The 27793-nt window shown below is 41.4% G+C and overlaps 2 protein-coding genes across 9 annotated transcripts in view; both read left to right on the top strand.

Annotated features, from left to right (window-relative positions):
* The window catches only part of etv6 (ETS variant transcription factor 6), a 28006-nt gene extending 12261 nt beyond the window's left edge, over nucleotides 1–15745 (top strand). For all 6 annotated transcript variants that reach the window (XM_071502559.1, XM_071502554.1, XM_071502555.1 and 3 more), the window contains 6 exons: nucleotides 6929–7093; nucleotides 10509–10643; nucleotides 12861–13469; nucleotides 13568–13710; nucleotides 14904–15004; nucleotides 15135–15745. In XM_071502559.1, coding sequence (XP_071358660.1) covers nucleotides 7030–7093; nucleotides 10509–10643; nucleotides 12861–13469; nucleotides 13568–13710; nucleotides 14904–15004; nucleotides 15135–15237 — 1155 coding nt within the window. In that variant the 5' untranslated portion in view covers nucleotides 6929–7029 and the 3' untranslated portion in view covers nucleotides 15238–15745. The remainder of the gene's footprint in view (nucleotides 1–6928; nucleotides 7094–10508; nucleotides 10644–12860; nucleotides 13470–13567; nucleotides 13711–14903; nucleotides 15005–15134) is intronic.
* Nucleotides 15746–15896: 151 nt separating this feature from the next.
* Nucleotides 15897–27793, top strand: part of LOC139635349 (chemokine-like protein TAFA-2) — a 67206-nt gene continuing 55309 nt past the window's right edge. The window contains exon 1 of one of the 3 annotated variants that reach the window (XM_071502562.1): nucleotides 15897–17554. The gene's annotated coding sequence lies outside the window, so the exon portion shown is untranslated. The remainder of the gene's footprint in view (nucleotides 17555–27793) is intronic. The other 2 variants (XM_071502563.1, XR_011694182.1) reach the window with 2 other exon arrangements.

Consider the following 27793-nt stretch of genomic DNA (forward strand, 5'->3'; position numbering starts at 1 on the left):
GCTCCTGTGCTCAACAACAACAAGCTATCAGAAACAGGTCGTGCTACTTCCTGGCCATAAAAGTTCCATGTGATTGATGATCTGTTTTATGTTTGTTTTGGCTGGATGTAATCCAGTTCTGCTGGATGGGGACAGGCACATGCCTGCCAGGGAGGAAGCAGAGGATGAATATGAGAGAAGGTGAGAGGGGGGGGGTAGTTCCTCTTGATTGAAAACTAAAGGTGTGTGTGTGGAGGTGGATTTTCCCCTGCCACACCTACCTTACAGAGAACTCATATACAGAGACACACACAGTGACAGGAGACGGATAGTGTGAGAGGATTAACTTTGGAAATGCATTGCTGAGTGTAAGAAGGTCATAGCCAGTCCTCCTCCTCCTTCCTCCTTCCTCCTCCTGCTCTGTCTGGAGAAAGAAAAACTTTTCCTCCATTGAGATACCAACACCAATATCCGCCGCCTTCTGCTTCGAGAGAAAAGGCAAACATTTACTGAAGAACTGAGTGACTAAGGAGCTTTGAGTTTGGAGAGCAAAGTCCTGGCCTCACTGATGCAGCCAAGCATTTTTTTTTTCTGTGTTTATTTAGTGATAGTTCATCCACGTCAGGCTAAGCTGAGATTTCTGTGTGCATCAGTTGTGTCAGTGTGTATATTTAGACTGTTCAAAGTTTCTGACAGAAAATTATATCTGAGACTTTCAGATCCCAGTATGACTCAAAATATAGGATGTATGCAGTTTTGTTCCAGTTTTACAAATAAAGAGAAAGGAAACAGAAAGAAAGACTGAACACACTCAATCAGACAGTTTTCAAATGATTACAAATATATGCAAAATACAAAAATAGTACAAAATAACAAGAGGAAACATAAGTTACATTCAGAACATATTCAATATATTTATCTCAGTGATTGAACTGTTTAGTCTCATTCATCAAACACTGACACTGAAGACTTGTCTAATTTAGCAGCTAAATATCCACCAACAGAGAGACAGGAGTAGCTAAAAAACAGTCTGTTATGTGGTTATAGATCCATTCAGGACAAAATAAATAGGCTGGTGAGGAGGTAGATTCGTTTCCAAACTGAGGTGGAGATAGTAAAACTGTCTTACCTTCAGCTTCACTACAAAATCATGTGAATTATACAGTGGACTCCAAAAATCTGAGACCAGGAGTCAAGCTTAGTTAAAGTGTTAGTCAAATCTACCAGACTCCAGCAGGCTGATGTTGCAGAAATGCTGATGCTAAAACTTAGTGTAATACTAGCTTATTCTAAGTTGCGTTCCAGTACCCAACTACATACTAATGCTATAAAATTACCTGTATCAAGCTAAATATACCTGCTAGCCGTCAGGTTAACTATCAAAAGATCCTTCTATTTGTGATTGTGTTTTTGAAACTTATTTCGGGCCTGCAGCTCTCTCTTTCATCCCCAAGTGCAGTGTAGCCGTGGTGTTTCTGGGATAACAGCACCGTGCTGGGCAGATGACAGGTGTGTTTACAGTGTTCGTGTTGTAAAAGATTTCACAGCAGGAACAGAGGCAAAAATTTGTGTGTTCACCTGGGTGTTGTGTGTACATCAATACCAATCGATAAATACCCACATACGTGCAGAATCATTTGACCCAGGTGTGAATGCCGATTGTACCCGCCAACAAAAGCCCGGTATTAGTGGGTCTTAGTAGGTTTTTGAGCATTGGAAAAAGGGACTAAAGGTTTAGATTCATAATGAGGGCAGAGTCATGGAGCTAATTTGAACCACATGGACCCCCATTTTTTTGTCCTTCTGTCACAAAAATCTACACCTTTCACCTGTTTTAGCATACTATTTAATACACACATAGGAAACGACACATGGCATTCAGTCAAACAAGCTGTGTTTTTCAAATGCTGATAATTTGACAATTTCATCCATGGTGAGCAAATAAAGTTTTTTTTTTTTTTTTTTTGTATCTGTCACTCGAGTTGGCTCAAGTGTGTAAATAATTAGGAGATTAATCAATTCAGTTGCTCAACCAAAAATTTATCACCAAAGATTTTTATTATCAAGTACTTGTTGAAATCATGTAATCAAACATTCAACTGAATCTCTTTTTTTTCTTACATTAAAATTTTATCAGACAAACTGAGTGATCTGAAGACAATTTTGATGTTGTCATTCATTTTGCAAACCAAAATGGTTTCACCTTTATGAATGGTTCTACATTTCAGTGTCTGTTGCACTGTGGTTGTGTTCATTAAGCCCATAATCAAAAATGTTGGTGTTTTTTTTAGCGTGAAAATACCAGATACGGTTGGAATTAACATTTACTGTGTAGTTTGGACGCAGCAAAACATTACCGACTGTGTTAATCTGAAGACTGGGATGATGCTAACAACATGCTAACAAATAAACTTAGCCCAGCCTCAAATCAGTGATTTGGATCAGCGGTAAAATTATCAAGCAGAAAGAAATAAACTGGTCATTATTATTGAGCCTGGATTCAGCTGTTACACAACGTTTGCTCTACACAAAAACTATGGATCCTTTAATACGGCCACCAGAGGTGCGGGTTACAGTTTGCCGTTGTAAAGACATTTTTGATGGTCCATCAACAGGCAGTTGTCGTTGCAGTTTTCACTCGGCTGAGGGAAACATAAGCGGCTCAGACAGCAGTGTGACTGTTGCTGAGACGTGTGGAGTGAAACTGAGATTGTGGACGGGACCTTTAAGCTTCGCAGCAGGACGGAGCTCATTAACTCGTCTGGCTGAGAGGGGAAGTTTAGGGCTTCTGTACCGCAACAACGAAACAAGATACCAGTGATCTCATCCTCCTCTTCCCTTCATTCATCCCAAGCACTTATGAGTTGCCTTGGCAACTTGTGCGCTCTGTGTGTGTATGCGTGTTAGTGAGCATGAGCGGGGGCCTGAGAAACCACAGAGTGAAAATTATGTGTCATCAGAGAGGATTAGGAGCCCACGGTTTAGTAAAGGGCTTGGGATCCTGCTGCTGTCGTGCTTGAGGGTTTTATTCAATGTAAACAAACACATGTATATATTCTTATGAGCGCTTTGAACCTGAGCTGCGTTCAACAAAGGCGGAGATTGATGACAAGGAAGACTGAAATGGATTTTCTTCCAGTAACGTGCAACAAATCTGCAACAAATCGTTGACAGAAAACAAATTCATCACCTGAAGGAAGAGTGTGAATGTGTTGAAAGAGTCCAAGGCGCTCTCTCTCTGTCTCTTTCTCTCTCTCTCTCCTCTTCCTGTCCATGCTCTTCTCACCTCAAAGTGAGCAAAGGATGTTTGTGGCTGCACGACAACAAAAGGTTCAGCATCATGTTTTAGAATCAGGCCATGAAAGCTGCAGCTTGAATGTGACTCAGGTTTTAGTCCTGAAATCAGAAATGAGCAGTGTAAATCTTCGGTGACTCACCTGCAGCAGTCATGGCTTCTGTCAGGGAGGACAAAGGCGCACATCAATGAGCAAATGCTTCAGTTCATTCAGAACATAAAGATTCAGACAAGTTGAAACATGTTACCCGGTTGTCGTACACTCATGAACACATCTCAGCTCTTTTTGTTTTTGTTAGTTCATGTAGTTCATCTGTCATTTACCTTAAATATGGGCGGTTAAATATTATTGGTATAGCAAGTCATTTCTACTATGCTGCAGTAAATATTTAAGCAACATCGATGCACTTCCCCCCTTGCGTGAAGTCAGTCTGACTATTATGTGAACACAGCAGGTAGAGAGAGTAGACTCGGAGCCCACAGGTGGATACTGGGGTTGAGCTGATGACCTGAACTAGCTGCTGGCTGGATACACACAGTCAAAGGAAAGAGTTCAGGACTGAATGTGATGTCCTGCTCTCAGTACTGGCTCAGTATCTGTTTCCCTTCCTGTTTGTCACTGTTTAATCCTCTTGTTCCTGCTATTTCATCTCGTGTGCCTTTATTTTTTTCTCCGTCCTCACACACCATCATCACTCGTTCCTCTCTGTTTCCGCTCTTCCTTTTCTCCTCTCTGTCTTGCTGCTGCCTGTTAATAAACCTCCCAGCGTCACTCTCTAACCTTACTGCAGGAAGTTTCCTGTGCTGAAACGGAGCCCACGCTGGATTGCTTCCTGCCAAAGTGTGTTGTGGGACACGTTTGTTTGGGCCCCCTTCTTCCTCCTCCTCCTCCTCCTCCCTTCTGCTCCCCTTGTTGCTTCCTCCTCTGGGCTCTGTGCAGATGGCTGAGGCCGGCAGACCGGATCTCGGAGGGGTTTTGGCAGAGCAGCACCTCTCTCCGGCCCTGGAGAGAGCATACCGCAGCCATGACCTCGTGACCCAGGCTGCACTGCTGCCCGCCCCGGCCTCACTGCTCTCACAAGTCAGCCACAAGAGACGAACATACAGCTGGTGCTTGCAGTGCAGATGGCAGATTGATGCAATATTGATAAAAAGTCAATGATGTAGTCAGTTAGTTGCATGTAGATCTATTCTTGTCATGTAGTGCAGTTAAATTTGTAAATGCTGCAAAAGAAACAAACTATGAAAAAACCCTGATTTTAGAAAATCACTGGTTTTCTGGTCGTTAAAATCAACTGAGGGTGGGAGGAAACAGGGACTGAAAACATACAAATTTACGTAAAGTATATTACACATACCAGAAGCTAAAGATAATATAGCCCAGCTATGATTTCTACTCTGTTTTATGCCAAGAAACAAGTGGAAACCCCGAGAGTAAATGTGAAGAAATACAATTCCTTATCTGCCCACCATTAGTCCCTGTGGTTGTGAAACACCTGTATCCCATTCCCTGACACTTTCTTAGTATGTCTGTTGACAGGCTGAGGGTCAGAGCTTGACAGGCTTTAAGCTGTGCTGCAGATAACCTAGGCCTTCCCGGGCTTATCGGCAGCGCTCGTGTCCCTATCTGAATATAGAGGACTAGAAGGGAAGAGAAGAAATGGGAAGCTGACAATCTAGACAGGGTTTCATTTTATATTGATTGCTCCCTGTGAAAACTTCCTTTGTTTGACGGACGGGGGGGGGGGTGGAGTAGGAGGGAGGGAGGCCTGAAAGCGAGCACAAGGTTCCTATTACTTGTGTGACAGTGACATTGGCGGCCAAAGATAACAGCTGTCCAACTCCCAGAGGAAGTGTTTGAGTCTGGGCGATAAGTGAGATGTTAGAAATGAGTAGTTATGCTCCGTGTGGGTGTCATGGATGTTCTGATCAGAGCTGTGCACTGCTGAACGTCTGTTTTTGTGTCTGTGCATGTGAAAAAGAGAAGAAGACAGAAAACAGAGGGGGTGAGCCTGAGTCATACTGTAAATCATTGGGTTACACAGAGTGCGAGATGATATGATGAGGTGGCAAGATCTGTGTTAACCAGGATAAAAAAGGTTCAAAATGTTTATGTGTGATATGAAAAATATACTTCCTGTCATGTCAGACAATATCAAGAAGATCAGTTTAAGAAATAAGCACACCAGAGCTCATCTGTCTGGTGTAACCACATTTGATTTTAAAACACTATAAAAAATGACTACAGTCTAATACTCTTTCAGTTCCTCTCTTAATTTTGGCAGACATAGCAAGTTAGGTTAGCTGCTTGTATAGTTCATTTTATTTGAGCTAATTTGGCCAAAGAGTGAGCAGCCTAGTTAACCTGATATTTTCTCAATGGACATATTGAGCACGGGGCGGCAAGTTTATAGTTAAGTTGACTTGAGACTTTACCTTTTGGTTGAAAAAAAAAAAAATGAACAAAATTTGTATCTGAAGAAAATGTAGCAGCTTTTTCTCTGAAGTTGAATTATATTTATTGACTTTTGGAACAACTGTAATTCCTACATTAAATTCTTGCGAAGCTAATTAGTTTGTTCCAAAACAGAAAATACAAGAAAATGCAATCGTTTTTTACGCCTCTTCTTGCTGTTTGGCTAGCTAGCGATGCAACGTTGTTAGCGTGTGCTAAAAAACAAATAATTAAACAAAGATTATTATAAAGAAAATTGTTGTAATTAGCTGTTAGCTAAGGTATGCACAGACATATTAGCTCTTAGCTGTGTGAACAGAGGCTTCTCTCCCGATTGCTGCTGCCTCCACAGCAGCTGTCAAAAGGTTTCAGTGTCACAAAAACAAAACATTAAAACTAAAAATCCACTGTGAACAAAATTCAAGTGAAACTGAAGTTTGACTGAGATTACTTTCGCAGTGCTCTCTCACTGTTGTCTCTAAATGCTTGCTGGTCGCCAGTGCAGATGTTTTACGCTCCTGTTCCCACGGCAGTGAGAGAAACACAGAGGGGAAAAAAGATGCTGTCATCCCTGTTTCCTCTGCTCTTTTCCCTCCTTGTGTCCTTTTTTATTTATACACAAACTAATAAACTGTCCGTCCTCTGATGTGCCTGTCAGAGGGCAAGAGAGCAGAGCAGATCAGGACGGATCAAATAAAATAACAGTCTGACCGTCTTTCTCATATACACCCCCCCCTCCTCTTTCATCCTTGTGATTCATTCTGTATTCTTTCCCTCAACCTATCATCTTCTAATCTTTTATTCTCACCTCCTCTCCCTTTCTGACTCTGCCTTCTCCTTCATCTTTTTTTTTTCTTTATCTCTGCCACCGTTCCCGTAATCACTCCCTCCTTTTGGCTTTTATCTCCACTTCCTCAATATCCTTTTTACTGCCTCTGCCTCCTTCCTTCCTCTCTCCCCCCTTCCCCTCCTCCTTTCCTCCCTACCCCTCCCTCCCCTTCACCCACCCCTCCTTCCTGCCTTTCCTTCTTTCTTCCTTCCTCGCCCCCAACCCCCCAACCCCCCTGTCCTTCTGCTTTTTCTTCACTGAGCTCATCCTTCTTTCCTTCCTTCTTTTCTCCCCCACCTCCATTTTGCTGCTTCTTCACCAAAACCTTTTCTCAACTTCTTCCCCTCTTCTGTTCCTCTGCTGTCTCCAGGTTTGCAGCCGGTCTTTTGGAGCAGGGAGGACGTGGCCCAGTGGCTGCGATGGGCCGAGAAGGAGTTTGCCCTGCGGCCGATCACCAGTGGCTCTTTCCAGATGAATGGCAAAGCCTTGCTGCTGCTCACCAAGGAGGACTTCCGCTACAGATCCCCCCACTCTGGTACTCCTCTTCTTCTCCATGTGAATTTCTTTGCAGTATTAGAGGTATATTCCAGGTTGGGAAAAGTGGAGACATCAGTGAAATGAGTCACTTTCATTGATTGCATTAGATGTTTTTTTTTTAAGTCCAACTGGAGCAGGACCCAGACTGGAAAACAAGATTTACCAAGGAGGAAGGAAGAACAGTTTTAGCTCATGGAAACACTTTGACTGGGTGCAGAGAAATCATGGAAAAAGTGGTGCAACTATACATAGAAGCTTCTTTTCTAAGGGAAAAAAGTGACACGTGCCGTCGCAGAATGTCTGATCAGACTAAATAAAATTAAAAATGGATAGTTTGCATCTTTTTCAGACGAGTCAAAGAAATGAGTAATGATTATGACTACAGTTAATCCCACAACAAAATTTAATTAGGGCAAATACCGTGACCCTTGAACAGCTGTAGCCCCGCCTGGCCATTTAAGAACAATATTAATGTTTAGGTGTGTTAATGCTGCTGTAAAATTAATGTGTTTACTGCAAAACTGCGCCCTTTAGAAATCAATAAAGCCAGCTGGAGCCGAGGAGGGACGGTGGCAGTGTCAGGCGACAGTAGAGGCAGCTGTTACAGCGAAGCTGCTGGGGGAGGAAGTAGGAGATCGTTGATCAGGAAGTACAAACCAACCTCAACTGTCGCCCTGGCAACACCAGCGACCAGCCCCTTGAAAAATAAAGCACAAAAAGTCAACAGTTTGTCCTCAGCAGAGTTTTGGATTTTTTGCTTTGAAAATGAAAAATGAAAGAAGATTTCACGTCAGATTGTGTGTGAGTGTTTGTCTAGTGTCCTGGAAATTTTACACAACACTGGGATGAGGTCAGTGATGTGTGGTGTGGTTCAGGGTGATGATAGTCATAGGAGTGGGATGTAATGAGTGTCCAGCATTGTGAAATATCAAGATAAGACGTAGGAAAAATCCTCCAGAGACTGGAAGCTAATTCCAGGTCATTTTAGGTTAAGAAATGTACAGGAATCGTACGGAGGATTCTAAATGACTTAAAATGAACAAATGCTGAAAGAAATTAATATTACATTTAAATAAATAAATAAATAAATAAAATAAAGCTGAAATTGATACAAAAATAAACTATGAAATGAATAAGTAAACATGTTTACAATTAATCAGGAAATAAATGCATTTATTTCTGCAAATCTATATTTTTTTATTTTGGCACTAATACTTATTTTTATTTGTATATTTGTATATTTCTCTGTCTGCTAATGATGTAGGTGGTGCTAAGCTTTGTGTAAAGCAAAATCGGTTCAGGATCAAGTCAGTTCTTTTACTTGTTAGTCACATATAAAGAGAAGCTGACTGCTACCCATGCTAAAGATGTTAGCATACTGCAGGATCTTTAGCTTTTGCCTTTAGCCAGTATCATCTACCTCATTAACAGTGAGACACAGAATACAGAAATACACACATACATGGTGCAGAAATACAGAAATAGTTTATTTAGTGATTAATCGATTTATATATTAATTCAATGTTTTGATTTCAGTTTAATTCATTCAAATAGTCTTTTACTTATCAAATAATGTTTTTTTCATACTTCTGTATTAATCTCAGCCTCTATTTGTTTTGATATTCAATGATTTACTCATTGATGAATAAGTCGGTAGGGACATTTCCGACTGTATATACTCTCATTGTCAGAGACCCCAGTCTGCTCTCTCACAGTATATTACATATTATGACACATAATGTGTAGTTAGAGAGAGATACGGCCCAGCTGACAGCTGTTGTCAAGCGCCCATCAGGATGTTTCCATTTCAAACCTTTGCATAATGTTCATATCCTGTCAAGAAATTGAGGTTTGGGAGAAAAGTCTGGAAAGTGTGACTCATCATTACAGATTTGATAAGTTGTTGTTATGTGAGGATGGAATGATTTAATTGTAAAACGGTTTCGTGTATGCGCTATCTTTAGACATCAGGTGACTTTCCCTAAAAATGAGGTGCCAAGAGATAAAGCGTACGGTGAGCGTGTTGGAAGATGCTTTGGCCCTGCTGTTGGTGACGTCAGTGAAATGTCATTTTAGGGAACGGAGCACATTTTTTCAGGCTAGTAATGTGACTGTTTCCTCCTTTGTGCAATTGTAAGAATGCAGTTCCCATCAGTCCCTGCCATGTGCTGTATTTGTCTTTGACATAATAGACCTTCTTCCTGGAATATATGTGTTAACCTCACTGTCAATAATCTGCTACACAGTTTTTAAAGCTATATTACTGCTACATGTTTAGACTTGAATATGTTTAATGGGAAAATTTAAAGAAGGTGTTTTAGGTATGAGTTATGACTGCAAGCTAACATGACTTTTCAGTTTCCTGGGGATTCAAATTTAGGATGATAAACATTTTGTAGGTCATAGATCAGATGTGAGGTTCTAAATTTAAGCTGACATTTGAAATCGAAAATCAAAGCAAACCTTCATGAACCAGGAAGCAGGAATTTTCCCCACACTGCAACTCAATGCCACAGGACCAGAAAGTGAGAACTGAAAGGGGTGTGTGTGTGTGTTTGTTTGTGCGCCTATGTTCACCATCACTTCCTTTATGAGAATCATTTCCTTGTTATGGGAAGGCTCTAAGAAAAGGATGAGATACTGTGTGATGGCAGTCACATTAGCGTAGCTTTGGTTATTTGGTCGCAGCGTGACCGTTTTATCGTGCCGGGAGCAGAGACATTTGTGTCGGTGTGGAGGCAAAACAAACAGCTGTTAAACATTCAGTGAACTTCCTGTTCAGGTTTTGTGCCTGGTGTCACTGCTGCTGTATAAACACTTAAAGGAGAATACAGGGTTCATATAGAGCTCTGACCTACTTACTGTCAACAGATAGTTTATGTTGCCTGCTGAACAGATGATGTAATGTAGGCATTTAGATTTTTTTAAAACTCATTCTTATTCTTAAAATCGAAGCTTTTTCAGGGATTTTCTGCTGCAGAGAACTTCCCTTCCCCTGACTAGAAGAACACAACATTTCTATCAAACAAGTTAAAACGTACATTCTTAAGAGTTTAATGTGATTATCTTGCTCTGTGGAAGCTGTGTGAGAGGGAACTCCCTCCTGCGAGAGGGAAACCTACACTTTTGGCAACTCACTGGGTTGTCAGGGTTGAATATCGAGGAACAACTTTTTTAGTATCAAACAAGTCTTAATCTGCTGTGCCACCCGCTCCTGAAACCACCTGATGTGGTTTGTGCCTCCTCTGTGATTCTTCCATTATTGCTCAAGCTCCCTGCTGCCTGGAAAGCAAAGAGAAGAAGAAGTGGGAACCTGATCCTGTGGATGACGCCAACACTAATTTCCCATTTTATGCAGATGTGAAACGCTGCCGGGAGACGTACGGTAACCTCTGACCTTTGCATCTCTGCAGGGGACGTCCTGTATGAGCTGCTGCAGCACATTCTGAAGCAGAGGAAACCCCATGTGTTTTACCCGTCTGCCTACTTCCCTGGGAACTCCTTCCACTCGCTGCCTGAGAGCGCTGTGCAGCACCTGAAGCTCGAAGGTCAGTCCAATAATCTGGATTTTCTTCTTGAACACATATAGATCGTGTTTTGTTTTTTTTTTAGCTCTGGAATTACACACAATATCATGAGGCCTTTACTTGATCCAATGGTGATGTCTACATCATAGTGGGAGACACTGAAAGTCAGCGTTTACCATTTCGTAACCTTTGGATGTAAAGGTTATTGGGAGTCACATGGGTACAAAAATGCCTTCAACAGAATCTGTTGATTCTGCCCAAACACAGAATCTGTGTTTTAGTCAATAAATTTATGCTGTCTTCATGGTTTTGCTCAAAATAATTTAGATTCCACACAAGAGTAAAACTTCAGGACCGACTCTGTACCCAGCATCTGTAGCACGATTTCAACTGCAGCAGCCTCAGTGATGTAGAGGGAGAATACATCTATTAACATGCAGTTATTTTTACACATAACTTGAAACTATGAATAGTGTCTAATCTACTATTAATTAATATTTATATAAATCGACAAATTATCAAACTGGAAAACTAGCTGTTGAATGATTTAGTTGTCAAAAATATGCTCGCAACAGTCACACTGACGTTGTCCAGCTGTAAACTAAACCTCAAACATCACTGAGGAGTCGGACAAAAAAAAAACAAAAAAAAACTTCAACTCACTAGTTGTGAAAAATACATCTGAAACAGCTACAGTGATGTTGTCTAGCAGTCTAATATTAGCAAGCTAAAGGCAGGCTAATAGCAGATCTTCGTTTTAATTGTGTAGGTGATGTCACTTTTGTTTGAGGTAGAAAATAAAGATGAAACGCACAAATGTAAAATTGTCTTGTGTAAATCATAAGTTGATGCTAATGACAGTTGAGGTGTGGTTGACATTAAATATATTTCACCTATGTATACACCTGAAATAACAGAATAACTGATATAAATGGACCTTTCCTGGTTGATGATTATATATAATTATATATAACAAACTGGACCAAATAAAACACAGAAATTAAAGATATCAAAAAACATTTTTAGGAATATGAAATGCTAAAATATTTTTTAAAATATTGAAACAATATGGTAATTTTAGACCCAAGTGTTCATCTACATGATAATGTTGACAATATAAGATATAGATAATATAAGAAACAGGAAGCACAGACCTCCTCACTTTGTTGTATTAAAGAAGAAATGGTGAAAATTCTCAGACTAGTTTTTGGCTCTGATCTGAGGAAACGTGACACAGCACCACTCAGATGGATGGAGCAGGAATTAACTCACATGTTGACAGTAAAACCAGTTCCACAAGGAAACACTGCTTTACTTAAACAAGCCACAGCACCGGGCTCCGCAAACTGCCCAAGAGGAGGAATGTTTGGTGCTGTGGTATTTTTTTGACTTCTGTCTTCCTTGTTTTGAGGCCTCTTATTTTTTTCCATTGTTTTTGAATGATGGAGCAAAACAACTTCAACACTAACTAGAGAATTGGACAAACTGTGGGATATTAGTGACACCTAGTGCTCATTTCAGTGTGAAGCCAGGAGCCAGAAACCTAAAGTCAAAAGCACCTATGAAAAAAAGACTAAGTGGCAGGGGAGAAAAATATGAAACTCTACAACAGAACACCTTATTTCATGCTGTATTACAGTTGAAGGTAAAGACGGGCTTCATACAACAACAACGAGTGGACAAAATAGTCAGGAAATTCTAGATTTTAATACAAATCAATATCACAGCATTAAGGTCGGTGCTACCTTTTTACAACTTCAGTTCAGATTCAGGGGTTTTCCATAGTTTGTCAAAGCCTTGTTTCCTTTTATGTTCTTATTTTAATTCTCTGCTCAGTGGCTCCCAGTCTCAGCTTGACAAGCCAGTATGTATTTACTTTTGGCACACCTGTATGGCAAACACAGGAAAGGGTAAACACCCAACAGCTTTCGTAACATCACTAGAAAACCTGCTTCAGGTATTCCAGGGAATTCTGGCTGAAATCCACAGACACACAGATTGTTTGTTCTTTAGTCTAATTAATGATACAGGGCTTAGTCCGCCTATTATTAAACTATCAATCAATCAAATCTATTATATGTCAGCAACCATAATTTCTTAGAGAGGTTTGTCAGTGTCTGTCAGTCAAAAGACAAAATGTAATAAAAAAAAAAAGTGAAAAAGTTTTTTTCTCTGTTTAAATATAAACTCAAGGAACTAGCCGTAGATATTCAAGACGTATTTCCTTTGCGTCCTCAGAAACGGTACGACGGGGGCCGCGTGGTACGGAGCCACTCCCCCAACATCCACCAACCATTGAGCTGCGGCACCGTTCCCGCTCCCCTCACCACCCAACCCCACGACGATCTCCTCTGGAGCAAAACCACCCTCGCCCTGCCAACGAGGACTCCCTCCAAACCTTCTCCCAGCTGCCCGACAGCAACCACCACCTGCCCGAGGAAATGTACCCACTGTCGGTGTCCCCTGCCGCACCGAACGGACGCTGCACGACGCCCCGAGAACCCCCCTGCCCGGGCAGCCCTGGGGGCCAGGAGGCGGGCCCTCCTCGCGTCATCCAGCTCATGCCCAGCACCATCATGAACCCTCTGCTCCTCAGCCCGAGCAGGAGCAGTGGCGGGGGTGCCAGCATAGACTTCAGGCACGGCCGCAGTGGACCCCTATCTCAGGCGACGCTTGAGAACGGGCGCGAAAGTAAAGTCCACGGCCACCACCATCCGATGCCTCTGGCGCAGCAGCAGCAGCAGCAGCAGCACCTACTGCAGCAGGAGGAGGCGCTCTACAGGAACCACGTCATCATGCCAGTGTCTCCTCCAGAGGAGCAGCAAATGCCGATTGGACGGATAGCAGGTAAGAAGCTGAGGGTTGAAGCTGCATCTTCATTTAAAAACACAGAAAACACCAGCTTGTGCAAACTCTCTCGTTGTTTCCCTGTGGTGTCGCTGCAGACTGCAGGCTGCTGTGGGACTACGTCTACCAGCTCCTGTCAGACAGCAGGTACGAGAACTACATCCGCTGGGAGGATCCAGAGAACAAAGTCTTCCGCATCATGGACCCCAATGGCCTGGCTAGGCTCTGGGGCAATCACAAGGTGAACACACACTCTGTCTGCAGGTGGCTCAGTGAGCGGGGACCACAACTGTTTAAAGCTGCAACTAATGAATAGTTTTATACCAACAATGACTCAATAGAAGACGCATGATGTGAAACCTTTTTGTAGAGAATTATCACCTGACCTTCAGCTCTACTGAGCTTTTAGGCCACTTTCACTCATTGTTTTGGTTTCATGACCCACAAACTGAGACGCTCTCAACAACCTGTTTTTTTTGGGGGGGTTTTTTTGCAGCTGTTTGCAGCAAAAAACAAAAAAAAAGAATGCTAATAAACCCTTTGCGCATCAATGATTCAGCACCAAAGTAGTGGAGCATTTAGCAGCTAAAGAAAAGTGAATGGAGAGTCAGACTTACATTATCCAGGTGAACAGAAACACAATTTATAAATTTAATTATTTAATTTATACTAATGTGAAAACTGTTGCCGAACACAGTGGTTTTTCTCATCAAGGAAGCATAAACTAACACAATTTAGACAAAGGTTTTGTGATGTTTTATCACAGAAAATGTTTGAAACCCAGGACTGAAATAGTCATTAATTCCATCAATGAAAAGAATGTTAGTGAAAATAAATTATTCCCCTTTTTGCTGGGGACCAATAGGAACCCCCTCAAGGACCCCTTGGAGTCCCTGGACCCCAGTTTTAGAACCACTGGCCTAACATGTTGAGTTGAAAACCGATCACGTCAGTGTCTTGTTTGCAGCTCGTCTCTGCTGCCCCCACGTGGCCAAAACAGCTAATTCAGGTTTAATGTTGCCAGGGAGGAGACTGTAAAGCGCAACTAATCAATGTTAACAGCTGATCAAATCACAACATGAAAGGTGTGGCTCACAGTGATGACCTCACAGAGAATTATCAAACAACTTTACAGCCCACGTCACTTGTTCATAGCTCTTTGGCTTGTTTTAGCTCATTGTTCACTCGCTGTGTCTGCTGGGTGTGTGTTCTGTTAGAAGTTTGCAATAACATGTTTATAATGAAATAACTAATGTGTCTGATGTTGTGTTTTCAGCTGGTTGTGGAGTTACTTTGCTCCCATGTGACCAAAACATTGCATAGCAGCTTAAAATGGCGAAGAGCAGCATATTTAAGCAGATTAGTGACACTTCATCATCATCATCATCAATATTATTATTACTAATAGCGCTCTTGCCTTGTGACCACTTACAGAACAGGACAAATATGACGTACGAGAAGATGTCACGAGCACTGAGACACTACTACAAACTGAACATTATCAGAAAAGAGCCTGGACAAAGACTTCTGTTCAGGTATGTCAATTCAAATGAGCTTTAATGCACTTTTTTAAAAAAACAATCTGTGAAGCCATTCATGAGACAGATTTTAAAATCTTTGGAAAACTTAATTAAAACTGATCCCTTGTCTCTGTCACTTTGACAGGTTCATGAAAACCCCTGATGAGATAATGAACGGACAGACGGACCGGCTGGAGCACCTGGAGTCCGACACAGATGAACAAATCTACATCAAAGAGGAATGCTGAGGAACTCTGGGGGGAAAAAAAAGGTCCATGAACTACTAAGTACTACTACAGCCGCTGATGCCTTTCAGACGCAGCTTGAACAATCGGTGTTGAATCTGGAGCTGGATGTTCGCTCGTATCAGTCCTACACAGAGAGACATGGATCTCTCCTCTGATTGCCTTAGGATGATCATTTTCTGAAGTCAAAACTAAACAAAAACAAAACAAAAAAAAAAAACCAAAAAAAACAGCATCAGTTGTGTTGATTTTCTTGATGGACAGAAGCTGAAAGGACGTTCTGCGTTCTCCCTTTTATTTCTGAATGAACTGCAAAAGCCAATCACCTTGTGCTTATGTCACTTTTATGATTTTTGTCTCCTCACACTCATTATACTAAGGAATTTTGTAAAAAGGAAATTGTGTATGTGTGTGTGTGTGTGTGTTTGTGTTTGTGTGTGTGTGTGTGTGTGTGTGTGAGAGAGAGACTGGACTGTTTTCACCATGGAATAAACATTTTTGATCAAAGTGACTCCTCTCAGTGTGGACATGCTGTCAGGTTCACACACAGATCACCTGAGTGTGTGTGTGTGTGTGTGTGTGTGTGTGTGTGTGTGTGTGTCTGCCTCAACAACACCACTGACGTTTGGTGAAATACATCAAAATCGCCACATGATGGCACTAGTGCACAACTTTTAAAGTAGGTCTGCCTGGGCCGTTTCCCACCGTTCAGCAGTCCGTCACACTGGCTCCACACCTCCCAGACCACGGGGTCGCTCACCGGAGACAATGTGGTGGCGGGTCACAGGTGGTTAGAGCTGGGTGAAGATGGAGGAGTCACATGTTGTGGTATTATTTATATTTTTGTGGGAACTACTAAATAATCCAACTTATTACTGATCATCATGTGTGTGTGTCCTCCTTCACCAAATGCACCCTATCTGCTGAAATCCATTACACTGCTTTACCGTGAAAAGGTCCCATATATTACAGTTTTCCTGTGTTTTATTTGAAGTGTTGATTTCCATAAGAAAATACATTTGTGGTTTTAAGAACCAAAAACCATCTAAGTGTAGTTTTACATCTCCTCTCTCAGGCTTCTCTCTGGAGATCTAGTAACAACAGGCCAGTCAGCCAATCAGAACAGAGGATCTGAGTCTCTCTCTTCTGATTGGCTGACTGTTTTCTGCGTGATCGAATAAAAATATAGCAGATTTCAGGTACACACCCAGAGAACCCTAATCCTGCATGGTTGGATGGTGGGTTTGGGTTGGCTGAATTTGGGGCATGGCTGCTTTGTTGTGACATCACAAAGTTACAGAACTCCTGACAGCTGGTTTTAAGGCTCAGTTTCTGAATACAGGCTGTGTGCATTTCTCTGTGGACTGAGGCTTTGATACTTTCACAGTATTAATATAGAACCTAGACCTGCTTTATAATCAAAAAAAGATGTGGAAATATCACTTTATACAATATGGGACCTTTAAACTCTAAGTGTCATATTTTTTATTATCTTTTTTTTTAAAAAGACAATAATTCAGTTTTCATTATGACTCTACAAATGTCCAAATGAGCCTTGCATTATAACAAAGACATTCGTACTTGTGCTTGTTTTTCCAGCTCTAAGTAGATAATGGTCAATTATCACACTGAGATCCATTTGGGTGTAAGAACAGTAGAAAAAAACTTTCTTTCCTATGGGATCAGTCTGTGACGTTAATATCTATCTAATCAGATTTAAACAGGAAACAGATCCGTCAGAGTAATCAGATTACTGTAACGCAGTCAGAGAGGTGGCGGCGGTGCGCCGTGCGCTCCGGAGTCTCCATAAAAGTTAGTGCGCACAGAGCTGAGCTGTCAGACTGGGAAGAGACGCGGCGGAGCGAAGACTGGAAGCTGAAGTGATCGATGAGGACCGAGCCCACTCTGAGAATTTCAGATATCCATTGTGAGCGTGTGGCCTGATCCTCCGGGTGACTGTCAGCCACCGCAGGACACTGGCCGGACAAAGTCACCGCTTATTATCCGCCTGAGTCTAGCAGCGCCTGCTGGGTTGTGGACTACCGGAGCAGCTCTGGATGCAGGGGAACCTGTGCTGTGCGGCGGATGAGATGCCCGCGCTGCCGCGTTAGAGGAAGAAGAAGAAGAAGAAGAAGAATCGTGTCTGCTTGTGAAAAGGTTGCCTGATTTGAAAAGAAATACCACCGTTTTTCTTTCTTTTCCGTCTGGTTCCAGGACGCAAATGTGTCCCTATAACAGACTCACCACTGGATTGTAGCAGCGGCCCCACCGATGGTTTAAAAGGGCTTCAAGGTGCGGGAAGGGAGTGGGACAATTACAGGTAAGAGCCCATTCAAGCGACCCCCGGCGGTCATTTTCTGCCCCTTCTCTGGGGGCCGTTCAGAGTTTTCCCGCAGGTGAGAGCGCAGTCAGGAGCAGAAACGCACTCAGCCAGTGCGGGCTTCAGCCCCGCATCGATATCCAATCAAGACTTCAGCAAACACACAATCACCAGTGTAGGCCTTTCTGAAAACTGTCACTCTCCGTTCTCCTCCTCAGAAATATTCATCAGCGCCCGTCACTGATCGGTCACCATCTCTATCATTTATATAAACAGGTTCATTAATACATCAACTTTTTCTGATGAGCACTGCAGGTGTTTCTTGCAGTGTTTTTTTTTTTTTTTTTTTAGAGCAGTAAGGCCTTGCACTTGCTTCCAGTAGGCTCCACTTATTTTTAGAAACCATGTGTCAACATTTTTTATTACTTTTTATTTTATTTCATTTTTTTTAAATGTTTGTAAATAACTTGGGTAAGATTGCAAAATCCAACACATGGGCTCTTTAAAACCCAACCTCATAAAACTGACCTGCTGTATAAAAACAAAAAGATGCAAATCAGTTGTTCTAGTTGTGTCTGTTTTTATGGGGCCGGTCGAGGTTAAGAAAGTCTAACATTGTGCAGTGGTCTATTTACTGTAAGATCTGTCTTCATTGCAAACTCAGCAATGACTGGAGCCAATACTGTTCTCCATGTAGAAATAGGTAAGCTAGGTGTGGCAGGAAGACAACAGTCTGTGAGCAAACTACCAAACTGCTACAAGGAGTCAACTCATTTCAATAGCGATTCATTGATTTGACCTCCTGCACTGAGACTAATGTCAGCTCACTTGAGGCAAATAACATGTGGTGATGTAATCCAGCGACATGGGGGCAGCAGCTTCAGGTGGGCTGATCCGGACCCTTCCTCCTCCACCTGCCAGGGATACGCAGGGCTTTCATTTGCCAAGTGAAATGGGAACAAAAGAAATTGGACATGCCGACAGTTTACAGGTCTGGCACACAGTATAGGGATGATACAGTGGCTACAGGACAGCATGAATAAATTCTTTCCAACATTACAAAGGTGCAGCTTCTTTAAAATGTTTGAGTTTAATTTCAAGGGACAGCACATTTTCTTATTAAAAGCCAACTTGAATGGTTAAAACTGTAAATGCCAGTGGCTTTCACTTGTTCACTGATGCTTGAGGGTGGAAAACCATGTGCAGGAGCTGCATGCTCAGACTGAAGTGTAGCAGCGACTCCACCTTTAAACAGTTAGAACATTTTTGCCTTAAAAAAGCAGATCGGCATTGAAAGAAATATGTAATACTCCAAACCCTGTTGCCAAATGTACGATTCTCTAATTTAGCTGCTCTTGGTCCCGAGTAACGATCACTTTGAAGAAACTTGAGGCTAATCCAGGATTTTCAGGATGTGTTGATTCCTAACATTGTCAGTGCTGGTATACAGAAAAGTGCACTGTTTGATTAACTAATCCCACAATGTAATTAGAGTACTTCATGTATGTTTGAGTACATGCATTTTATGACACATATTCCTTTAAATTTACATTTTAGGAAGACATGAGTTGAGCTTTTAAAATTCACCACATTGGCTTGTTTTTGGACGATTACCCACATAAGTTGCTATCGGCTTCACTGAAGATATAGTTCCCCCTGATGTTCAAATAAAGAGGCGATATTGTTTCGATAGTTCAGGAAAAAGCAAGGATTCTGTCCAAAGTAAAAAAAAATGTATCAGGACTTTTTTTTTCTTCTTTCCTACATGTCATATTTATCTTGTGACCCTTTGGTGGGGCTCTTAGCTTTATAACCACTGGACTACATTGCCAAACTGCATATAAAATAGTTTAAACCAGTCAGGGGTCATTTTTTTTGCACAAGGAATACTTTAATAATTGTTAACATAAGTAGGATTTTGAGTCCAGGACTTTAACTGTAAACATTTCTGTTTTTCTACATGTAAGTGAAATCTGTCTGAATCTGTCTTCCACCATCCCTGTCTCGCTGCACAGAGCACAGGGATGCAGCAAATCACAAATTGACGTCATCTGGCAACTTCTAGCAACTTTCTAGCAGCCAGTGGCAACTTCCCTCTGAAAAGAACTGGCAGCCCCGGCAGTCCCCAATTAGCTGGAAGCATTAGCAGCAGCAGCTCCACCACCAATGATCCGCTTTAACACTCTGGGCAGCCTGGCTCAGGTCAGACCGGTCCCCCTCCAGCCGGGGGACCTGGTGCCTACTGTCTGGCCAGCGGCAGTGGCTCAGCCAATGTCACCTTTTTTTTTTTGGCGGGTCACATGACCTCGTCCTCATGCTGCCTTGCCATTGATCCAAAGCGATGACACCGAGGCTTCATGGTTCGCTGCGTCTCACCAACCAGGCCGACTTAGTCCTCTGAACAGCTGTGACATGCACCACACCAGCAGTGGGGGGCCCTTTGAATTAATCTGTCTCTGTGGGTGCCCGCGTCTTTTGTTATGAAACTTCTTTGTTGTTTTTATTTATTTATTTTCATAAAAATAGAACATTTAGACCCTGCATTAACAAACAAGTGCCTTAGAAAGTCGAGGAAAATAAAGAGGCAAATAAAGGGGCACCTGAATGGAAGATATCATTATTAAGAAGCATGAACTAAAAAAAAAAAAAAAATCTTCTCTGCGGCACGGCTTCAATTCTGACAGGACCAACAGTTAGAGCATCTGAAAAAAATTTGTAAATATAAAGAATATAAAAAATATTCACACACATTCACTGTAGGTATACCTGACTGAGTGAACACGTAACCGCCCAACAAACCACAACTTGTGAAACATTCCTATTTGTGAAATGAGATATAAATTGTTTTCACAGATGATATTTTCACTAATCACAGCAGGAGAAGCTCAGATGGCTGCACTATGTGTAGGGTCATGTTCCTGGTGTTGTTCCTCACAGGCACGCTGTCATGGCTGACTGGGACACTTGAAAAAAGCAGTTTTAATGTTTTAACACCTGTGTTTTTCCTGCTATGGTGACAAAAAAATCTCTGCTGTGAAAAACTTCTGTTTGTTAACTTTAGAGGTGTTAGGCAGATTACCCCTAGAGAGCCGTTTCCCCTGCTTCCAGGCTTGACACTAAGCTGAGCTAACAGTTTTTTAGCCACTACTTGATTTTTAAAAATGGACTTGGTGTTATATTTATTAATTAATTTATATATTTTTTTAGTGCACAATGTATACAATGTCTAAATCACGAAAACAGTTAATACAAGCACACAAAAAGTAAAAAAGTAACTTCAGTGATAGCTGGTACATTAGCTTGGTCAAATTAGCCGATCACATTAGCGTGGTTACACTGGCGTGGTCACATTAGCGCTGTTTGGTCACAACAAGCCTGTAAAATGTGATACGAGCAGTTACACTATTTGCTGCAGTTTGCACGATTGACTCATCACTCCAGGTAGCTAGCTAGCTCTGGTACAGGGGCCCTGAGAGCTCAATGCACTGCGACTTGTAAAAACATATGCAAAGAGACACACTAGTTGTTCAAGGCTGTTAAAAGCATTTATTAGCTTGTGTTGTGTGTAATTGCGTGTGTATTCCTATGTTGCAGTGCATTGAGCTCTATGGGCACCATACTATCTTGTCGTCATATCTGTGAGGGGAACACACAGACATAGACTTTTCCACTGGCCTGCTCTTGGTTTGTTGATGAGGTGCCATCTCTGTCAACATGAGCTGAAGTAACACAGTAAAGCAGATTGCTGGGTAGCTAATGTAATGGTAGCTAGCTACTGTCTGAAGATGTCAGGCTAACGTCAGGGGACACAAAGAGAGCAGATGAATTAGTGTGCGGACATGTCCGTTCTATCTGTACTGAGATGAATTATTAACTTGGATGCCTGTACTCGACTGAGTTGGAAGTATCTGGTACTGACAGTCCAGAACTGTATGGTTTGACCTACATTTTCCGAATCTGTGTAACAATGCAGCTTTTCAAAAATCTTTATTATTATTATCCTTCCTCATGAAGTCCTAGAAAATTTTCCCAAAGCTTGAAAAAAAAAAATTTCTGGATATGATTTTTACAAATATGACAACGGTGTCAACCTTCTTTTCTACCTCTCTATTAGTTTATATACAGACAATATCACTGAAGTCCCATCCACATGTATTTAATTTATTATATCTTATTTATCTTAATACGGGAGGAGTAGTCAGTCTTCAACATCATCTCTGGTTTCAAGAAAATAGTTTTAGCCACAGTTGAAAGAAAGTAGTTTTAGCCTTAGCTGAAACAGAAACTATGAAAAAGTCTTCAAGATGCACCTGGGCATTTTTTTGTCAATGTATGAAAAGCTTTTGGACATAAATGCGAGATGAAACCCGTGAGCCCCAGTGAACTGCCCGAGGATTTATTCCTCTCTGTCCAAATGAAAGACTTGAGAGGAGGTCAGGTTCTCAGCTGCGCCGCCTTGATAGGTGGGTTTGTGCTCTCTTCCCCTCAAACTATTGGAATTTGTGTAAAATATCGGTTTTAGGTGCCAATCATTGAAGTTGATTGGCACCGGCTGTGCTGGTGTTTGATGTGAGGAGGAAGCGGGAGCTGTTTTCACTCTTTCACATTCTATTTGATCTGCACTCGCTCTCCTCTCTGTTTCATTTCAAGTAAAACAAATTCACCAGCCACTGAATAAACAAGAGCTCTGCACAGATGATAAAATAATAGCAAAAGGTTCCTTTCCATTTTTCATTGTGACCTCTGTCTTCTTCTTCTGGTTCCCTCTCTGTCCAATTCTGATTGGATTTTTTCTTACTTTTACCTGCTGACCGTTTTTGGCAGGACATTATTCACTGTTTTTCATATGTGGGGTTTTCTTTGGCCAAAGGTCAGATAGATATGACTGAAACTATTACCTTTAACTTTAGCTTATATTTTCTAACATCACTACTATAATACTGTATATCTATGCTGTGACCTGGAGGAAACTCTCAGTTCCAACAGATAGTTATATTGCTGCAACAATATACTGCATATGACACAGTAGCAGATTCTCCAATAGTTTTTGTTTTTACTAAACAACATACAATATTTAATTTAAAAAATCCTGTTTTTCAACAAAAAACTTTTTTATGTGGTTAAATATTTATAAACCAGAAACTGGGGCTGTTTGCAGAATATGATCAAGATCCACCTGGAGCAGTATTAATGAAATTATAGCAGCATCTTTGAAAATTAAAGTAATTCATAATGTGATTTTCTCTGTTTTTTTTGTTTTTTTTTTAATAGTTGCACATAGAAAATTCTCAATTTTTACAGCCTTGAATTTATTTTTGTAACGCTGACCATCCTCACTTTTTACAGCTTTATTCATAGCTCTGAGGAACCTTTGTCTTTTTCAATAAAACACAGTGTCGATGTGACAGAAAAGGAAGGACGGACCTGAATTGCAATGGTCAGTGCATAAAAACCCCTCAAATGTTGATATCTACAGTTTAGACATTTTATTTAAACCACTTATTATTAGGAACTGAAGCAGAAAGTTATGTCCAAATTGTCCCCCCTGTGGTTTGAATTTGGCCAACATACCATTGTGAGACAAGAGGTATGAGCTGATTTACCCAAAACCCCTGACGATTTTTTTAAAGGTCCCTTAATTTACACTTTTCTGGTGTTTTGTTTGAAGTATTGATGTCCATAATATGATATATTTGTGGTTTTATGAACCAAAAACCATTTCAGTGTAGTTTTTAGAGTCTCTGAGCCTCTCTTCTGATTGAATGTTTTCTGAGTGATCGAATAAAAATATGACACACTTAAGGCAACTCAGGGAAACCAAATCCTGCAGGGTTGGATGGTTGGGTCCAGGTGGGCGGGGCTTGGGGCATGACTGAGAGCTGTGACTGCTTTGTTGTGACATCACAAAGTTACAGAAGTCCTGACGGCTGGTTTTAAGGCTCAGTTTCTGAATACAGGCTGTGTGCATTTCTCTGCGGACTGAGGCGTTGATACCTTCACAGTATTAATATAGACATGGAAATATCACAAGTCTGGCTAATGTATGGCTAGGTTTGGGGAATGATTGGGATTTTGCCAAATAACTTATGAAAGTAAAAGTTTAGAAACTAAAACACTCAGCTAAAGTTCAGGAAAATTGGGGTTAGGGTTGCACATTACTCGCAGGTCAGTGATGGGACACAAACTACAGTCTCCCACTATCAGCCACCCACTCCCTTACTTTCACCTCGCTACATAAATAACACACTGCTTCCTTCTTTGGCACTGTACAGTGGCATCAGACATAAATCATGAGGTCCAATACGAACATAATTCCTCAGGATACCGGGCGGCTGACCTGACCTTCTACAGCTGTAGCTCCAGGTGTTTCTGAGTTCTCAGATCACAGTAACGAATGAATGAATGCTGCAATAACTGATAGGAGTGATGGTCAAAAACCACAAAACTGCTGTGGTGCTGCTGAGAGAGAGAGAGAGAGAGAGAGAGAGAGAGAGAGAGAGAGAGAGAGAGAGAGCAAGAGAGAGAACTGGAAAACTACTGCTGTTCACTTAATGTTCTGTTAACTTATTTACATAATATAATTATGGATATAAATATTTTTGCTATGATTATATGGCACACATGTAGCTTCCACTTTCTCCTGTAATAATGTGTAATTGTGAAAATTGTAAAATAAATAAATAAATACAATTTAATAAATAATAATAATAATAATAATAATGATAATAATACACTTAAGCTATTCCCTTGTTTATGGCATGCAGAAGGCAAAGCCAGTACTGGTACTGGTCTCTTGTCCTAATAATAATTTTTCTGTATTGTGTAATCTAGATAATTATCCTCCCAGATGAACACAGTGGCCATATTTATAACTAGTCTGGTAGCTGTTACATCAACAAACAGGTTTCGGCTACAGAATTAGCTGTCTGATGGTTTGTGACGGTGGCCTGGGACAGAGTCAAATTCCTGGCCTGAATTATTGTTCAGTCCGCCCCTGACAGCAGCTATCTCCGCCACGAAAACATGCACGCTCATTTAGTTTTCCTACAGCAGATAAAATTACTAAAAACAGCCATGAAATGACTTGACATGGCACCAACACATGAGACATGTGTTGCAGGTATGATCAGTGAGAGAGTGAAGGTTAATGGAGAAATGAAGCCTTTTTTAATGGACGTTTGCCTTGCAGCTGTCGCGGTTCCAGAAATGAAGCCTTTCTGTGCACATGGTTTGACAGTCTGTATGTCTTGTTGTTTATTGCTGTCCCAGAATCCTCCTCTGCCCTGGTCTTCATAGTAGCATGCTGTCCTCCTCCTCATCCAGCAGTCCTCCTCCAGTTAACTGTGATCCTATTTCATGCAGAGGCAGAAAAAGGGGGGAGAGACAGAGAGAGAGAGACTGAAGAAGACAGAGAGAGGAGACGGAGATCTGCTGGTCTGTGTCCAAGTTTTTCCCCACGTGGCCATTTTATCTCTTCAGAAGCGTCTTAGTGTTGCTCCGTGTGTGGCCTAGTGGCTTATAAACATGTGCCCGTCATGCAGGATGACTCCAGCCTCCGAAGGCCTCCAGACAAACACTCCAGCACATATTCTGGACAGCAGAAACATTTTTCTATCCCCGCTCTCCCCTCCCCTCTCGTTCCTGCCACCCATCCCCTTCCCTCCGTTTCATTTCGCTGCCTGGTGGTGTGTGCGAAGCTGAGGGCCTACAGTACTTTCATGATGTGAGCCAAACCCATCTGGGACTCAATATCCTGTTTACCAGCTCTCAGCACTCTGAAAACCACAACAATACTGAGCTGAGGCAGAAGTTCTGAACTCATTATAGTTTGTTCAGGTCACGGCCAAGGTCAAAGCCTTCTCCTTCTGCATTATCGGCCGTGTGGTCCAAAAAACCTTTTCTCTTTGTCTGTGTTTTCATGCCGTGCTTTGTGAGCAAACACATCTGAAGCCATTCTAGTAATCCACTGGATAATAGACTGTAGAGAGGACCAGTGAGCCACTAGATACTGCTTGTAGATCGATTATTACAAAAAAGAAACTACTGGCTGGAAGATTTGTGCAAAAAATCTAGTTTACTGTGACCCAGTTAACTTACATTTAGCACATTGCCTTGCCTTTACTTCAATTAGTGAATTTCAGTATTTGCCTAAATGTATTTTGTTCTGTTTTATACTCCAATCTGGGGTTCAGATTATTAAAGGGACCATCAGCTGCTGTGTCCCTGAGTCATGAGGGTGAGGATCTGCCTGCTACATTACAGTAAAATTAGACAGAAGGTGATGTGACAGGATGAAGTGGAAAACACAAGGCTGGGATAGAACAGCCTCAGAGGAGTTAGCTTAGTCAACCTGAACAGACTGTTGGTTGCTAACTACCTAGCAGGCTCATATAGAGGCATGAAAGTGATAGTTGTGGTTATTTGACATGGCGTTGTGTGAGGTACTTATCTATAGTCATCTGCAGTAGAGTCAGATCAGTGTGCTCCCAGTCTGACTGATGTGCTGCTGTGGACAGGACCATTCGCAAAAACATATTTTAGCCACTTTAAAAAACACCCAAAAAGCTAATATCATTTGAAGTGTCTGCTTTATTTTAAAAATGGTCATCACATTGTCTTGCCAAACAGCCATTTACTTTGGAACTACATTTTTTCAACTGTTTAACTACTGTATTTACTATGCACAAGCGCACACACACTTACCTATTACTCAAACAGCTGATCTGTAGAGTAATACAGTGTGCAATGTAGTTTTGCTCATGCAAAGTAATACAGTAGGCTCGTTAAACGGTTCACAAACTATAGTTCCAAAGGAAAAGGCTATTTGATGGCAAGATAAAGCAGTGAAAATATTCAAAATAAAGCGTATTTTTCCACAGACATTGGGTTTTTTCTGTGGGCTGTTTTTTAAGTGGTTAACACATATTTTTTCAGATGGTCCCGTCCACAGCAGCACATCACTCAGCTTCTGTGCTGGTGCTCCTGGCTGCTTCTCTAAACTGACTGCTGATCTGAATCTACTGGCGGTAACACACTGACTATAATAACTACCTCACACAACCCCACATCAAAAAATGTGATCCTAGCTTGTACTAAATGCCCTACATTAGCTAGTGTCCTTTTGCCTGTCTGATGCTCTCAGCTGCTCATTCATTTTTTTTAACAGCTCAGTAATTTTCCTAAAACAGCTGGACTGTAGTTTTTAGCAGATGTTACTCAAACAGGCATAAATAGAGCATTTGTTGGGGACTATTTTCAGCAGTGCATTAATACACATTTGGTGATGTCATGAGTTTTTCCAACAGCTGAACAGCAGGACATGTGGGACTGAAAATAACAAACCACTGATGTGTTTTAAATGGAGCTCTATGGCTCATAGAGTACGCTGAACAATCAGCTCTGCCTCATAGAAATTATGTTTGTATACAACTTTTTCAGGTTACACTTTAAATGTTGCCTAAATTATGTTCACTAGCAGTGTTTTTCCAGTGACGGTTGGTGCTGTTTGTGTGCTGGTGGTCAGGGTGGATGGTGGGCAGTGCAGGGAGAGTCTCCTGAGTGTCTGGTAAAGCACCATGGTCAGGGAGGGATTGTGGTTTTGGTCAATAAAGTAAATATGTTCTGTCTCGCACTTTAAATCACTTTTGCCCTGTTTAATATGAATTCATATGAAACCACAAACTCACCCAACCTTAACCAAGGGCTGTGGGAGCCTCAACATAAAGAATAGAAGCATTAGTTACTGTGAAAATATGTGAAACAAATCAAATGGCGACTTGACAGATACAGTAATTAAAACTTTTGTTGCTAAAAACATGATCTGGACGACTTTATGTTCCTTTTCCTTTAATAACTTTAAGAACATGATTTGTAGCAGACAAGGTAAATATAACACTGGTGGTTAACTGATGGTTTTATTATGATACTCTGTCAGCAGTTAGTTTCAACAGTTTCAAACAATTATGACCCATCAACACTTTGCAGTTTGTTTTTTTTTTATCCTGTATTTCAAGAAAATCTCCTGACGCCCTCCAATTTAGTTGTTTCTCCCAGGAAACTCCCAGGAAAATTTGCATGGTCCTCAAGTGTTATTATGAATAATTGTCACACATGCATCTACACACATACATACATTCAACCACAACCTGACAACCCACAACCTGATTCAAGTGGTTGCGCAGGAAGGACGTTTGACTACGGAGTTAACTGTTGTTAAATACACAAGTTTAACTTTTTTTT

This window comes from Trachinotus anak, unplaced genomic scaffold (assembly GCF_046630095.1).
Source record: "Trachinotus anak isolate AG129_WGS33_773 ecotype Australia unplaced genomic scaffold, CSIRO_AGI_Tana_v1 ptg000018l, whole genome shotgun sequence".
NCBI classification, from domain to species: Eukaryota; Metazoa; Chordata; class Actinopteri; order Carangiformes; family Carangidae; genus Trachinotus; species Trachinotus anak.